The following is a 16,540-nucleotide window of genomic DNA, read 5'->3' as shown; positions in this document are numbered from 1 at the left end:
CACAACAACAACCACCGCTCACCGCTCCTCTCCGCCCCCGGCACAGCGCGGCCTGAGAGCATCGCGGCCAACCCACGACCGAACACCGCCCTGGCAGCTGGACCACTCAGTGCCACCTCCTTCAACAGTTCCAACGACGGTGATTCCAACACGGCCAATGTCCAATCACTCTTTCTGGGAAAAAATACCTCCTACCTAAACCTCCCCTGGCACACCGTAAGTCTACGTCCTCTTGGCCTGTCGCTGGGTGGCTGAGAGGCCGAACGAGCCCTAGCTCCAGGCTCCTTTGAGTGGGTGTAGAGAGGGGTAAGGTCCCCGAGGATACCTGAAGACATACTACTGCCATCCTTTAAAAATAAATAAATAAACCCCCAAATAAAGCTAAGTTAAATGCATGGTGCCAACACAGAGCTGTAGAGTATCAGTTTAAATAAACCCCGCATTCACCCATGCATACTCACTCTTGGGAGGCAAAATTGTAAAAAGTACAAGCATGCTGGCATACACAAGCTAGAGCCTGCAGCGAGGTCAGAGAAGTTGGCCACAGCTAATAAAATACTTAAAGTATGTCAGGTAAAATCCCAATGTTAAGTAGATGTTTTTTCATTAAGCCAAGATTTTTAGAAATAAAAGTTTAAGTACAAAAAAAAAAAAAGTTGGCATACTGCTCTAGCAAAACATTGATCAACCATTTAAAAACTGTGCTCTCGCTTTCAAATACTGAGGTGATATTCAGAGACTCCAGACAGAACAAACCAGCATCCACCTGACTCAGCCTGCTTTCTGTACACTGAAATACCCATTAACTTTCAAAGGCCTTCAGAGTACAGTCCAGCAACTTGCATCTACAGTCTGCACATTCAAAAGAGCTTCATGAGAGCAAGAACCAAGTTATACAAGTTACTTTCTTTTAAACAAACCAAAGTGAAGACAAGACATTTATTTTAACAAGACTAGGATTTAATTTTTAAAATTTGACACTTGATACAAATATGTCAGGATAACACAAATACACCTGAAATATGCCAGTGCCTGAACTTTATTTACCATGCAAAAAAATCAATTAGAACACATAAAAAATTCAACTATAACCTGTAATTTTACATTTATACATCAGAAGTGTCCATTTTAAGAAGTTGAAATAATTAGTCAATAACATCTAAGTACTGATTTATACTGCTAGGACATTTGTATACTCAAAGAAATAATTCTATATTTGCCCACAGTCTGTAATGACAATTCTTCCATTTACTAGCCCTTTAGGAGAACCAAAGGATTCGATCTTTTTCACTACATCCATTCCATCTTTCACAAACCCAAATACCACGTGCTTGAAGTCCAGGTGTTCTGCTTTTTTAAGTGTTATGAAGAACTGAGAATTATTTGTATCCCTGCCCTTATTTGCCATTGACAACAATCCAGGACCAGTGTGTTTCACTTCAAAATTCTCATCTTCAAACGCTGTTCCATAAATTGACCGTCCACCTGTTCCATCATGGTTAGTTATATCTCCTCCCTATAAAAAAAAAAAGCACAGCATTAACTGACAAGTCCCAAAACATAACCCAAAAATTGTATTTCCTTTCAACAGTAAAGACTTAGTTTTGGAAGAACTCCTTTTTCATTTTCACAAGTATCAATATCTACTTAGATGTAGGGCTTCCCAGCTTCAGCAGGTTTGTTCATGGCAAGGGAAGCTGTAAGTAGAAGGTTTATCCCTTATTCTGAACACAGCATTTTATCTTCCTGCTCCCCATGGTGACATTCCTCTAGGCCTGTCTTTCTCTGCATCACTTGGCCCTGGAAGCAGCCTGGACCTGCATTATCTCATTGAAGGCCTGTCCTTGCTTAGTCCCCACAGACACAGAATTAATCACCTAAAAAAGGTAAACATAGCAGTGACCAGTAATTCCATACAGCTTTTGCCACATTACTGGTTGAGCAGCATGGTGTGTTTTTTATCCTTCTGGAAGGCAGCAAATTTCTGGTTCCTGATAATTTGAGTATACACATAAAGGTGACAGTGTAAATTGTATCTGAAAGACAGCCTTAGTTCTCATTGAAGAGCTTCTCACTGTACCTGAAGAAAGTTCAGGCAAAGCAGAGCAAACTTAAAATATACTCATTTAAATGTGACAAACTTTGTCGAAGCACACATGGTGCAGTTAACTGCTTTAAAGAAAGTCTGCTCCTTATAGAATGCAGAATACCCTGAAATAAGCTTACACCCTAAAGTTTATCAGAAAGTTAACAAATGAGCCATAAAGTGCATACTTCAGACATACAGAGACAGCTAATCAAAAGACATGCTAATATTTTATTCTGGTGACAAGTCATTCATATACTATCACAGAATGGTTTACATTGGAAAGGATGACCTTAAAGATCATCTAGTTCCAACTCCCCTGCCATGGGCAGGGACACCTAGAACTAGGATCAGGTTGCTCAGAGCTCCATCCAGCCTGGCCTAGAACACTGACAGGGATAGGGCATCTACAGCTTCTCTGGGCAATTTGTTCCAGTGTTTTACCACCCTCACAGCAAACAACTTTCTCCTAACATCTAGTCTAAACCTACTCTCTTTTACTTAGAAGCCATTCCCCCTCTGTCCTGTCACTACATGCTCTTGTAAAAGGCTTCTCGCCATCTTTCTTGCAGGATCCCTTCAGGATCTGGAATGACACCATTGTATCTATCACCTCTAAGCTTTCTCTTTTCCAGGCTGAACAAACTCAATTATCTTAGTCTCTCCTCACAAGGACCAGTGCTCCAACCTTCTTAAAAGTCTTGACCCTCCTCTGGACTTGCTCCAATGGGCTGATGTCCTTCCTATTACTTTTGTATATTATTTTCCTATATTACTGTATACATCTGGGCATATAGAAGGTCATCTACATCCCTCATCTTCAGGGATGTAGTGACATGCAGATCATTAGCACAGCATGTACTGAAGTTGGTTCATTTTGCCTGATACAAGTTACTAAAACTCAATGAACTATTGGTGAGAATTTTAAGAAAGGAAAGGTCTATCTGAGATATGATCTATCTCCTAAGCCTTCAGCACTTATGAAGAACTTGCCAGTGCTACCAAATGCACACAGAGGTTTAAAACCAACGCTGTCTAACCTAGGGTTACAGAGGTACTGCAGGTTGATACTCTCAGCACAAAACTTGATGTTTTAGGCAACAGGCCACTGCGTGGTAGTTGGGATCTAGAAGCCTTGTTTTAGATTGAAACCTAACGTCTACGCTACCTGGAATATCACTTTTAAAGTGCACATTATCTGAAATAAAAAGTGTACTTTCAAGTCTAAGAGAAGTCTGGAAAGTAAGTGTTCTTAATAGGTGAGCATACAGAAGTTCTTCTCTGGAGAGAGAGAAGAATGAATGGTAGTTTTGGGAAAGCCTACCTTCCTTGGTGTTCCTGTTCAGCAACAGGCCCCTAGTCTATTGTAAGAGGACTCCACTCTCCCTCCATTTTTTCTTCCACACTGACGTAAAATAGCACTAGGAAACACTGAAGCATAAAGCCACTGGCAAACACAGGTGAAAAGCATCCATCTTAGGGTAGCACGTGCTGCTTGCACCATTTCTCATCTTGTAGAGAAACAACAGATGAGACTATCCTGCACAGCGGATCCATGCTGCCAACAAGAATGTGCTATTCTGTGTAAGTCCTTTTTTGAAGGGCCACTGTTAGTCAAGATGCATCTCATCTCAGTGAAGCGTCTTCCTTTTATGCTTACCTGACATACGAAGTCTGTGACTATTCTGTGAAAGCGAGAGTTCTTGAATCCAAATCCTTTCTCTCCTGTGCACAGAGCTCTGAAATTTTCAGCAGTTCGAGGGACAATATTTGCAAACAGCTCCATGGTTATATGTCCTAAAGGTTCATCATCAGCAGAAACTTCAAAATACACAACAGGGTTGGTGTCCTTTGACAATCCTGCTGCCAGAGACAAGTGCCCCTTCTGCAGTTCTGACAAGCTAAGCTGGCATTGTTCAAACATCCTCTTGAAAGAGTTGGCCATTTCTTGGCTTTTAAATCTGACTGCAAATTGCTCTACTTTTACTTCACCATCTGAAAATAAATCCAAGAAGAAGGTTTGTTTAGCTTCATCTTGTAATAATCTCCAGGAAAAATCAGAACCACAGAAACTACAGACTACATAGAAAAAACAAAGACCACCTGCAAAAACTCACCAGCATAATCTGTGGCTGTCCAAATGAAAGCATTGTTTGATGTATCAGAGGGCACTAAGTTCATTTCTTTGGTGATAACATGGTTTGCACAGACTTTAAGAACTTGGTCTCTTCTCATTAGGACTCTATAGTATTTCTTCTGTGTATGGAAGAGGATCTTGATCTCTCCAACACCACGTTCCTTCCACTGAGTAACATCCCTGTCCCATCTGTAAAGTTTTGCCCTCTCCTTGAAGAGAATTTCTTCATCTTCTTCTCCAGATTTTACTTCCACCTAAAAAAACCAGCACAGTAGACATCTGTAATTTCCTAGAGAGATATTAAATAGTCATTACACATACTTATGAAGATTCTGACATATTACAGTGGAAAAGTATTCAGTGTGTTCATTTCTCCAACACTCCATTCATCACACCAAAATAGGAAAAACATTTTCAGAATTTAAAAGCCCAACAAATCCCACTATTGGAAATCAATTACAGCACAGCAATACTCCTTCACCATACTACATGTAGCTCTGGTGGGTGTTTGTCAGTTTTGCTTTGGGAGTGGTTTGGTTGGTTGGGTTTTGGTGGGATTTTCTTTTTTGAGTGGGTTGGTTTTTTTTTCTTTTAACAAAACCCCAAGACTTTATCAAGTGCTCAAGTTTCCCAAGTTTCATGTTTGTTGAATGACGTGCATACAGAAGTGAAGACGAAGTATTGTAATCATTCCAGGAGTTACCTTCAGCACTTAGTTAAAGAATATGATACTTGCATTTGAACAGAAAAAACACTAAGTATACAAAACTGAGGCCTGACAGCTGTATCTCCACCTCACTTTATGTATGCATTTACTGGCCTCTGATCTCCTTTAGTTAACACCTCTCCAAAGATATTGAACACTTGAGAGCTGGAGAAATATGTGACAAAAAACTTTGTGAAATTGAAAAAGGGAAGCAGGGAAGAAAAACATCACAGAAGTCATAATAGGACACACATTAATAGGACACATTTTGAAGAAGGAAGTTGAAGGCATGTTACAAAATAGATCAGACTAGGTGTTCAAATTAAAGGACACCACATACTGTTCCCTTTGTGCTCTATTTGCCTTGCTTAATAATTTTACTAATCTACAGTTAAATTTTATTACTTCTAGAAAGGTCAGAAAATAGCACTATATCATCAAAAGAGTCTGAAATGATTACTAGGCTAAAAAACCAAATCAAGATATGAATAACTGTGTGACATCTCACTCAGTAAGTTGTAAGGCTACCTTCAAAGTTGAAGGTTCTCCTACTTCTGGAAAAATAATTTATTTTCAAACTAACAAAGTTAGTTCCCTTAGTCTTCAGGTGATGTTAATTGTACATCTTTTTCTTTAGTGATTCTAGAAATCTCTTGCCTAGCTTAGAGTAAAAGTTCTTAGCTGGCATGGCTGTCACAGAACTGAATCTACAAGTCACTGATACAAAGCCATAGCTGAGTTGCACAGGTACTAGCAGTTATCCAGTTACCCTTCCCAATTTTCAGCTGTGCTATATAAATGCTTTAGGTTTTACAAACTATGTGTACAAATTTGCATCCTGACCAATTCTCAGTCAAGTCATAAAGAAATCAGTGTTGAAGATTTCAACTGAGGCACGAGCCAACTTCCCCAGGGCTATGCTGTACTAGGATTTAAAACAAGACATGTTTCAACAGAGTCAATTGTAAGACATGCAGAACAAGGCACAACAACACAGACAGCCAAGTTAGGTAAGCAAAACATATTTTAAATTTGCTGTATTAGCAGACATGCTTATCTTAACATTGTTTTATATTCCAGAAGTCATCTTACCTCTGGTAAGGACACAATTGGCTCAAAATGGATATCATCACTGTGTACTACCTCATCATCACTACCACCTTCATCTTCATCTGCTTTACGGGTGGTATCTCCAAACACAGTTGCTCCTGTATTTGCCCATTTGAAGTTTTTATCTACAATTAAGAGAGTTAAAGTTTAAACTCTGTGTAGTTTTTTTTCCTTCCTGACAAAACCTCACAAAAAATGGTTGTTTCTACTGATCAGCAGAAATTTGTAATCATACGATACAACTTTTGCACAAAAGTTATATCGTATGAAGCAGAAGTCCAGCTGAGGTCTGTCTCAAGAGACTAGTTGAACTCACCTTTTGAGCCAAAAGCAAAGTCTTCAGAACTTTTGGATGCCAGATCTGCAAATGACAGGCCTGCAGTATTGCCAAAACCAAATGAGATGATTCTGTTTTCTATCAAATAAAAAGAGGAAAGTAAAAGATTTTTCTCTACCTTCTTAAAGAAAATGCATTTCTGTAGTGACAAGAATAAACTGGAGAACTGCCTACTGCATTTTTTCCCTTCCAATAAAATTTAAAGTTTGAATGACACTTGTCATAATGACCATCTATTATGGTTTTAAAAAAGGCCCCAAGACTGTGTGAGTTTTAGCATACTACTTCTATACAGATCCACAGAGTAAGTATTCATATGGTATTTAACAGTAAACTAATGAAAGTACCTCATACGTAAATTACACAATAGACTCTAGCATTGTTTTGTCATGAATTTGAACTTAAATTTCATATATACACATTTTTACCAGACTGGTACCTATGTTTCTAATTCAGTACTGGTACTACTTCTCCCCAAGACAGCAACTATAGATAAAATGATCTACAGAAAAGCATAGTTTCCTACAAAAAAACCTCAGAGTATACCCCAACCTTACCTTGTGTTGACTCTGAACCATCTGAATCATTCTTTCTAGTTGACAAATCTACAGGTTTGTCTTCAGCTCGTGATGAAGTCTGTGATACTTGCACAGTTTCTGTGGTGGAATGTGGTTCTTCACTGCTAGTATCTGACTGGACAAGTACTGTCACCTTATCTTTTGATGGAGCAGGTATTTCTTCCTTACTGGTACAAACTAAGTCACTTGAGCTTGCAAATTCATTCTCCTGCAATTAATAAAAAAAGTAATGTAATAGACAAATAAGTTACAAGACCTTAGGACCCAAACCTCCTCTCTAGGAGACTAAGAACAGTCCTTGTAGAAAAATAAAGAACACCAAGAAAAGTTGTTGTAAGCTTTCTGAAGTTTTTCATTACAGTTAACACATAAAGATGTTAACTTGACAAGAGACCGAAGTAGCCTGTTTTCAAAAAAATACTATTATTTCCTGAAATCAAATCTCCTGTTCCAGTGTTGGCAGAGACTTGAGGCACAGCTACAAAAAAACTCAAATAATTTTTCCCCACTGGATGTTTTAGTTCCACAACTGTACTGTCTCACACATATATGAAGTAATTGTACAAGTTTAATAACAAGAAGTTCAGTAAAGATTTAGATCTTACTTTCATGTCTTGATTTTTAGCTTCTGACTTTAAGTCTTCCAGACTGTCACCTTCAATATCAGTGCTGACACCACAAACAGATGTAGAAGGAACCTGCAAAGCTTTTGTTTCAGCTTTCTCCTCAGGAGCTGGTTTCTTTTCCCAAGTAGCAGCACATTCTATTTCATTGTTGGATTCACCTTTTCCTACAAGGCCTACTGTAAAGAATTAATGGAAAATAACTGTGAAGGCAGCTAAATTCTGAAATAATTTTTGGCCCCTACATTGTAAATTAACCTCATAATAGATCAACTTGAAGACAGACTCCAAGAGTTTCACAGACAGCATTACTCTTTAAATAGTGGAAGTGAACTGTCCTAACTTGGGGTAACTAGAATTGAAAATACAACATGCATGGTTTTTTTACTGCTATCAGGGAATTTCCATGCAATGATGAAGAGTTTCATCATGGAGCTGCCACTACTACTAAGTTCCTTCAATATCTCCTCGTATTTCAGACAGCTCAATCCTTCTAGCCTATATCCTCAAAAACCCCCAAACTTTACTTCTAGAAGTACCTACCCAGACTTCAAGTTATGCAACACTGAAATCTGAGGCACAGTCATACACACATAAGCAAGTCATCTGCACCTGTAATTTTAGTACAGAGACCAAATAGGTTTTTTTTAAGGTTGACCAACACTAACTCACAAGCTTAAATTGAGTAACTGCAGAAGCAGCAAGTATTCAAACATATAGACAACTTTCTCTTGAGCAGTATCATGCTAAGCTGAATTTTGCATATTCAGAGGGAGCTCAAGATAGGAAGAGACTTCAATGCTCTTGTTTAGAGATCACCTGGAATGTACATTTCCCTTTCAGGTACCCCTTTACTGCTAACAGTTTAACACACTGAGCTTATTTGAGACGCAGCTTTTCTGCACCCAGCATCTGTGCTTCTAAAAACCGTCCCAGGAAACAAAATTAAGCTCTGCCCATGTGACCTTCAGATTCAGAGTTTATGTTTTAGCACATGAAGCACAATAATTAAAGTTTCTTAAGACATACCTTTTACAGAACCTTGCCCTTTCTTCTTCTCTTCTGAATCACTGGGATAGAGTCTTCCATTAAGTTTCTTAACGGCTGTTTCATAGTCTTCATCTTAAGTACAGGAAACAAGAGTAAGTTCTCAGGCACACTCTAGGTCAGAAAAGTCTGCTAAGCTCTTCCAACTCAAGGCTAGCAAGCATACATAGTTTTTGCTTATGTTTTAAGAGTTACACAAGTCAACAAGTAAGCTTTCACTTCTAGTTTTGCTTACATGTGCTCCAGTGTGCTGATAACACTTTTTCTCAGCCCAGATTGCTATAGGTACGTGGCACAAGTTTTGACTGAGTGATTTTACTAAGAGGACCACTAAACAGATTTGGGAAAGAAGACTGAAGATTTTTTTACATAAAAACTTGCAAGCTCAGGTATTTGTGGGAGGGGGCTTGTCTTCTCCCATTTTCTGTTGAATACAATGTTTCAGAACTTCCATTTAAAGTATTTGCTGCTGAATAAATCAATCAACCAATTTTAATTGCATGCAATAAGGTTTGACATAAAATAAGTTTAGTTATAGTACTAGCAATTTGCTTTAAAAGAAAAAAAACTCATTAGTATAGCATTCAGGGAACCTAAGATTGTTTTTAATAAAGACTGCCTTGTATTTGTAACAAAATACTTAAAGCAAGTCACTTGCTCAAGTACCGGATTATTTAGTCTTGCCTAACCACCTGCCTTGGTAATGATGTCAACACCCATAATACACCAGACAAATATCCTTAGTCACCCCTGGGCCTCCACTGTACTATTCTGTTTTGCAGACTTGAGCGTAAGTCTTTGGCCATAAGAACATTGACAGCATTACTTCCCATTGGCCCAAACAAAAATATTTGAGTGCTAACTGAGTATCTCAAGTTGGAAGGGACCCATAAGCATCACCAACTGCAGCTCCCTGCTCCTTGCAGGAGTACCTAAAACCAAGCCGTATGACTGAGTGCATCACCCAGATGTTGCTTGACCTCTGACGGGCTTGTTGCTCCAACTACTGTCCTGGGGAGCCTGTTCTAATGTGAACCCTCGCAGTGAAGAACCTTTTCCTAATCTGAACTTCCCCTGACAGCTTCATTCCATTTCCTTGTGTCCTACAGTAGAACAGCAGAGAGAGGAGATCAGCACTGCCTCCTCTGCTGATGCCCTTGAGGAAGTTGCGGACTGTGACGAGGTCACGCCTCAGCCTTGTACTCTCCCAGCTGAACAAACCAAGTGACCTCAGCCAATACTCCCGAGTCTGGCACTCAAGGCCATTCACCACTCTTGGTCACCCTCCAGCAGTCTGATGTTCTTCTTACACACAAGAATCCAAAACTGCACACAGTGCTCAAACTGCAGCTGCATCAGTGCAGTGTATTACACCCTTTCCCCACAAAAGGGCAGTACAAATACAAACTTTGGCATTCCTTACCATCATCCTCATCACTCACATATCCAGGCTTATTCTTGTAACAGAAGAATGTTGAAGGGAGCTTGAGGAAGTCAGCAAGAGCTCTCTGTTCAGGGGTAGGTGTTAACTCGTAAACTATTATGACCTCATCAGACAGAACATCATCCTCTGACATGGTGGTCTTCTCAGCTTTTTTACAGAAATTGAACAAACCATTAAAAGTGAATCATTTCAGAACAGGAAATAACATTAACCCCACATTGTTACGGAACTGAATTAATTCTAAGGGCTACATATTTTCTCTTGATACATAGGAAACAAAAATCAAACTTACAGGACGCTAGGACAGAACAGCAAAACTTACATGCTGTTCTACTGCTTTTGGAATTCAAATATTAAAACAAAACATGGCTGCATCTTTGTATTATTAAAAGGATTGTTTAATTAAGTCTTCATGTCAAATAAGAGACAACTAAAGAGAAGCGGGACAGAGGTATCAGAGGTAAACAGGCATGCTTCAGGCCTGAAAAAAAGTGAGGTTGTGTACAAAAACCTGTCCAAGCAACTGAACAGAACTCATTTCAGATTACTTATTGGATAGCTGAGCTTTTTATTAGCTAATGTCAATTTACCATTATAGCTCTTGCTGAAACTTTTATTGTTACAAAAGTAAAGTAATTCCACTACCAAACAAAAAATACTTTCAGCATATTTAACTAGCTTTTGCAGCAAGGAAATATCACCATCCATTTTATTATTTAGCTTTCTGTCTTCTAGTTCTCAGGCACACTCTAGGTCAGAAAAGTCTGCTAAGCTCTTCCAACTCAAGGCTAGCAAGCATACATAGTTTTTGCTTATGTTTTAAGAGTTACACAAGTCAACAAGTAAGCTTTCACTTCTAGTTTTGCTTACATGTGCTCCAGTGTGCTGATAACACTTTTTCTCAGCCCAGATTGCTATAGGTACGTGGCACAAGTTTTGACTGAGTGATTTTACTAAGAGGACCACTAAACAGATTTGGGAAAGAAGACTGAAGATTTTTTTACATAAAAACTTGCAAGCTCAGGTATTTGTGGGAGGGGGCTTGTCTTCTCCCATTTTCTGTTGAATACAATGTTTCAGAACTTCCATTTAAAGTATTTGCTGCTGAATAAATCAATCAACCAATTTTAATTGCATGCAATAAGGTTTGACATAAAATAAGTTTAGTTATAGTACTAGCAATTTGCTTTAAAAGAAAAAAAACTCATTAGTATAGCATTCAGGGAACCTAAGATTGTTTTTAATAAAGACTGCCTTGTATTTGTAACAAAATACTTAAAGCAAGTCACTTGCTCAAGTACCTGATTATTTAGTCTTGCCTAACCACCTGCCTTGGTAATGATGTCAACACCCATAATACACCAGACAAATATCCTTAGTCACCCCTGGGCCTCCACTGTACTATTCTGTTTTGCAGACTTGAGCGTAAGTCTTTGGCCATAAGAACATTGACAGCATTACTTCCCATTGGCCCAAACAAAAATATTTGAGTGCTAACTGAGTATCTCAAGTTGGAAGGGACCCATAAGCATCACCAACTGCAGCTCCCTGCTCCTTGCAGGAGTACCTAAAACCAAGCCGTATGACTGAGTGCATCACCCAGATGTTGCTTGACCTCTGACGGGCTTGTTGCTCCAACTACTGTCCTGGGGAGCCTGTTCTAATGTGAACCCTCGCAGTGAAGAACCTTTTCCTAATCTGAACTTCCCCTGACAGCTTCATTCCATTTCCTTGTGTCCTACAGTAGAACAGCAGAGAGAGGAGATCAGCACTGCCTCCTCTGCTGATGCCCTTGAGGAAGTTGCGGACTGTGACGAGGTCACGCCTCAGCCTTGTACTCTCCCAGCTGAACAAACCAAGTGACCTCAGCCAATACTCCCGAGTCTGGCACTCAAGGCCATTCACCACTCTTGGTCACCCTCCAGCAGTCTGATGTTCTTCTTACACACAAGAATCCAAAACTGCACACAGTGCTCAAACTGCAGCTGCATCAGTGCAGTGTATTACACCCTTTCCCCACAAAAGGGCAGTACAAATACAAACTTTGGCATTCCTTACCATCATCCTCATCACTCACATATCCAGGCTTATTCTTGTAACAGAAGAATGTTGAAGGGAGCTTGAGGAAGTCAGCAAGAGCTCTCTGTTCAGGGGTAGGTGTTAACTCGTAAACTATTATGACCTCATCAGACAGAACATCATCCTCTGACATGGTGGTCTTCTCAGCTTTTTTACAGAAATTGAACAAACCATTAAAAGTGAATCATTTCAGAACAGGAAATAACATTAACCCCACATTGTTACGGAACTGAATTAATTCTAAGGGCTACATATTTTCTCTTGATACATAGGAAACAAAAATCAAACTTACAGGACGCTAGGACAGAACAGCAAAACTTACATGCTGTTCTACTGCTTTTGGAATTCAAATATTAAAACAAAACATGGCTGCATCTTTGTATTATTAAAAGGATTGTTTAATTAAGTCTTCATGTCAAATAAGAGACAACTAAAGAGAAGCGGGACAGAGGTATCAAACAGAGGTAAACAGGCATGCTTCAGGCCTGAAAAAAAGTGAGGTTGTGTACAAAAACCTGTCCAAGCAACTGAACAGAACTCATTTCAGATTACTTATTGGATAGCTGAGCTTTTTATTAGCTAATGTCAATTTACCATTATAGCTCTTGCTGAAACTTTTATTGTTACAAAAGTAAAGTAATTCCACTACCAAACAAAAAATACTTTCAGCATATTTAACTAGCTTTTGCAGCAAGGAAATATCACCATCCATTTTATTATTTAGCTTTCTGTCTTCTCTCTTTCAACATTAACTTGTTCATTCCACCAGTACTAGAAGAGTGCACAATCAGTGCCAAGGTTAAAGCTGAAGGTAGAGCCTAGAGCAAACTGCAGATAAACACATGGCTGTAAGAACAGACAGCTTTGGAAACAAATATTTGTTTATTATGAGAGAATGGAAACAGAGGGAGGATGTAGCAATTTAAACATCAGGCGTGGTTTGGCTGGGGTTCTGCTTGTTTAGGTTTGTTTTGAGAAGGGGAGTTTGGGAATAAAGGTCTAAGAAACAAATCTGTGAACTACTATTAATAATTACCCCATAAGCACATCAATAGCCACAATAGCTGTTTCTAAGAACAAAATGATGGCTTTAGTATCTCAGCCTATTTTCTGTTCTCCAGATTTAGTTAGAAGAATCTGAGGGTGATCACAAAAGCTCACGGTACTTTTCATTAAAAAAAAATAGTTTGTAAATCTGTGCACAGCTAGTCAGAGGAAACCTAAATCTCCAGCTAGAAAACAAACTAGTACCCATTTCCTGAAAAACACAGATTTTTCTGATTACAGAATTTAACTCATCATTGCAAGAGGAGACAAGGACAGAACAGACACATTTACAGACATGTCCTTTGATCCTCTGACACAAATGATACACTAAAATAAGTCTGTTTTTTAAAAGCAGTTTTCTCACAAGTATCTTCCAGATTAAGAGCAGTATAAAGTAAAAGCAAAATCCCAAGTACTGATTCAAACTTACGTATTTTTATAAAGTACTACCCCTGCAGTCTTTGCCCCACCTTTGATTACAAGTTGATCATTTCAGGCATTTATACACCAGAGCTACAAAGTAACTCGCACTCATCACCAGCACACTCCTGTAGACTAATTGTTCTTGCTCAGATTTTTAGATCTCAGTAACTTCTGAGCCTGTAGAAAGCAGATGTAGGATATAATTCTTGAACAGCAAATTTCTAAGTTCATATCATGACTGCAGGCTACAGATGTTTTCATACATCTTCTCAGAATCTTATCCAAAAAACTCACCCTAGCTGATGTAAGGATTAGAACTATATCTAGTACTGTGTTATGAAGATATGCAGATATCCTGCATATTACCATGTGTTTTAATCTTTCAGATTAGTTAAACAAGTGTCTTAATTGGACTAAGTAAGTTTGCACCAACTTCACCAGAGGTCTAAATGTAGAGCATTTAGCGCTACAGCAAAAAAACAGCTTTCCTTAGGACTAGAAAATTTTCAAAAATGTATCTTTGAATATTACAAGACACTTCTTCCAAGTCAGTCAGGTAGATGGTAAAAGCATGTGCTTTCTTTAATTTGAGCAGTAGAAATTTAGCCAGAAGCTGTGGCAACAAATACACTGCTCCAGTGTTTTACCACATTCATTGCTCATCAGGCTTGACAGTATTTAAAAAGAGTTATCATGCAGTCTCTTTCAGTTCCCTTTGGGCAAAATAGCTGAATAAGAGAAATACATTTAAGGTCACTTCAGATTAGTCAACAGGTAAAGGTCTCCATGAAACTGATCTGTCAAAACACTGGAATAATATCCTAGTGTTCCAAACATCTACTCAAAATGATAAAAGACTTCAACAACAAAGACTACTGTTGCAAAGATCTTAAATATATCTTCACAGGCAGCCACAAAACAAAGAGCCATGCATACATACAATGTATTCTGAAAAGACTGCTGGTTTTAGGATAATAGAACTCTCTACTCTGGGTGAAAAAATCCACACAAAACATTGTTAGTATATGGAAGAACCAACATTCAAGACAATATAATGCACAACAGTTCTTTTCAATACTGTACTGTATTTTCACTTTTGTTTGAACTGACATTAAGACTAGGTAGGCCTAAATCTCTCTAGTCACAATACTGATATTTCCTCTCATGCATTGATCAATGATCATGCAATGATGCAATGACCAATATCTTCTGAATAAAAGAGGAAAGCACCAGCTTAAACCCTAAAGCATGTAAGAGCTACAGTAGCCTGCAACTGACATGACAAACTTGTACAGCACTGGTGTGGTTTAAGTCCAGCTGGCAATTAAGCATCACAGAGATGCTGGCTCACACCCTGTAACCTGGTGGAATGGGGGGGAGAATCAAATGTAAAATTTGTAGGTTGAGATAAGAACAGTTTAGTAATTGAAACAGAAGTGAAATATAATAGTAAATAACGATAATAAAAGGAAAAAATATAACTCAAGGAAAAACAAGTGATGCACAATACAACTGCTGACCACCTGCTGACCAAAGCCAGACTCCATTCCTGCACCCCTACTGGCCCCTCTTCCAGGTAACTCCCCCAGTTTATAAACTGGGCATGATATTCTGTGGTGTGGAATATCCCTTTGGCCACTTTGAGTTATCTGTCCCAGCAAAGCTCCCTCCCAGCATTTATTTGTGTACCTCCTCAATGGCACAGCATGAGAGAAGACAGAGTCCTTGACTTCGGGTAAGCACTGCTTAGCAGCAACCAAAACATCAGTGTGCAATCAGCATTATTCTCACACTGAATCCAAAACCCAGCATTGTACCAGCTACTGAGAAAAAATTAACTTTATCCCAGCCAAAACCAGAACAAGAACTTATACAAAGTTTATGACCAGACCTGAGAAAATGTAAATGCATGGAGGTGCAGAACTACAAGGTTAAATTTCTTCTGAATGTTATTCTAGGGCAACTAAGAAACCATCCCCCAAAAGAGGTTCCCCATGAGTAAGCCTCACATTATATTTGTATAGGGTAGGTTTGAAAACCTAATTTAGAAAGGACTTCTCAAAATCTCTTACTATTAAGTCAGAGCTCAAAGACCAAGAAGTTACACTGAAGACAATTATCAACTGTAAATAAATCACTAAATATATAATCACAACCTAATTATCAGAAAAGTAGAAGTGAAGAACAGTCTTAAATACCAGAAACACTTATTTTGTTTGTTTCTTTAAATATATCCTCCCTGCCATATGCCCCCAACATAAAATCACAATCAATTTGAGGTAGGAAAAGTTCTTGCATGTGTGCATTAGCACAGAATGTTTAATCACTTCACATTACAGACATCATATTATGAAAATAGAACTGAATTGTTAATAAACTCCATCCACAGGGACACTTGGAAAACACAGAGCAAGTGACTTTAGGTTATGGATACAGGAATTCAGTGTTCAAATAAGAACAGCTTCTTGAATGACAATTTGACATTTTAAAACAATGTAAGACTCTAAATTGGAAGACTGTCTTACGCAGACTAAAAGTTTGTTATTTAAAATTAAAATACTTTTAAACCCATGTAAGTTGAGCATGCTTACAGCAAGCATACTTGCAAGCAGCACAGGTAGTAACATATAATCAAACTATAAGCTGTAACAGTTTTGTTTACAGGGTCTGGCTGTAAACAAATTGGTTACAAACTGGCAGAAGTTTTCTAACCAGCTACAGTGGGCTTCAGATTATACATGAAGTATAAAGGCATAAGAGGCAGCTAAGGAGGCGGCTCTCACTTTCTGCGCACTTCTCTCTCTCTTCTACGCAGCAGTTAATACTGATAATCAGGAAACTGAAGCAAACATTTCCACAGAGGCTAAATACATTCTAGCTCTTTACCAGGTAAGCTGCCTCAAGATCTTCAGGCACATTTCAT

The 16,540-nt window shown here is 38.6% G+C and overlaps 1 protein-coding gene and 1 long non-coding RNA gene across 3 annotated transcripts in view; one reads left to right on the top strand and one right to left on the bottom strand.

Annotated features, from left to right (window-relative positions):
• Positions 1-1,178: 1,178 nt before the first annotated feature.
• The window catches only part of RGPD4 (RANBP2-like and GRIP domain containing 4), a 33,497-nt gene continuing 18,135 nt past the window's right edge, over positions 1,179-16,540 (bottom strand). Inside the window, exons 21-29 of one of the 2 annotated variants that reach the window (XM_017736992.1) lie at positions 12,127-12,294; positions 8,607-8,699; positions 7,560-7,756; positions 6,934-7,162; positions 6,356-6,454; positions 6,022-6,164; positions 4,204-4,477; positions 3,747-4,081; positions 1,179-1,516 (exon numbers count right to left, since the gene is read on the bottom strand). In XM_017736992.1, coding sequence (XP_017592481.1) covers positions 1,211-1,516; positions 3,747-4,081; positions 4,204-4,477; positions 6,022-6,164; positions 6,356-6,454; positions 6,934-7,162; positions 7,560-7,756; positions 8,607-8,699; positions 12,127-12,294 — 1,844 coding nt within the window. In that variant the 3' untranslated portion in view covers positions 1,179-1,210. Of the gene's footprint in view, positions 1,517-3,746; positions 4,082-4,203; positions 4,478-6,021; positions 6,165-6,355; positions 6,455-6,933; positions 7,163-7,559; positions 7,757-8,606; positions 8,700-10,047; positions 10,297-12,126; positions 12,295-16,540 lie in introns of those variants that run through there. The other variant, XM_017736993.1, reaches the window with a different exon arrangement.
• LOC108447356 lies at positions 10,438-15,968 on the top strand. Its single transcript, XR_001862882.1, has 2 exons — positions 10,438-10,519; positions 12,599-15,968. It is a non-coding gene; the product is annotated as an uncharacterized LOC108447356 (long non-coding RNA).

The sequence above is a fragment of the Corvus brachyrhynchos genome, unplaced genomic scaffold (genome assembly GCF_000691975.1).
Source record: "Corvus brachyrhynchos isolate BGI_N302 unplaced genomic scaffold, ASM69197v1 scaffold83, whole genome shotgun sequence".
Lineage (NCBI taxonomy): Eukaryota > Metazoa > Chordata > Aves > Passeriformes > Corvidae > Corvus > Corvus brachyrhynchos.
Note: the sequence above shows the minus strand (reverse complement) of the source record. Positions and strands in the feature narration are given on the sequence as shown.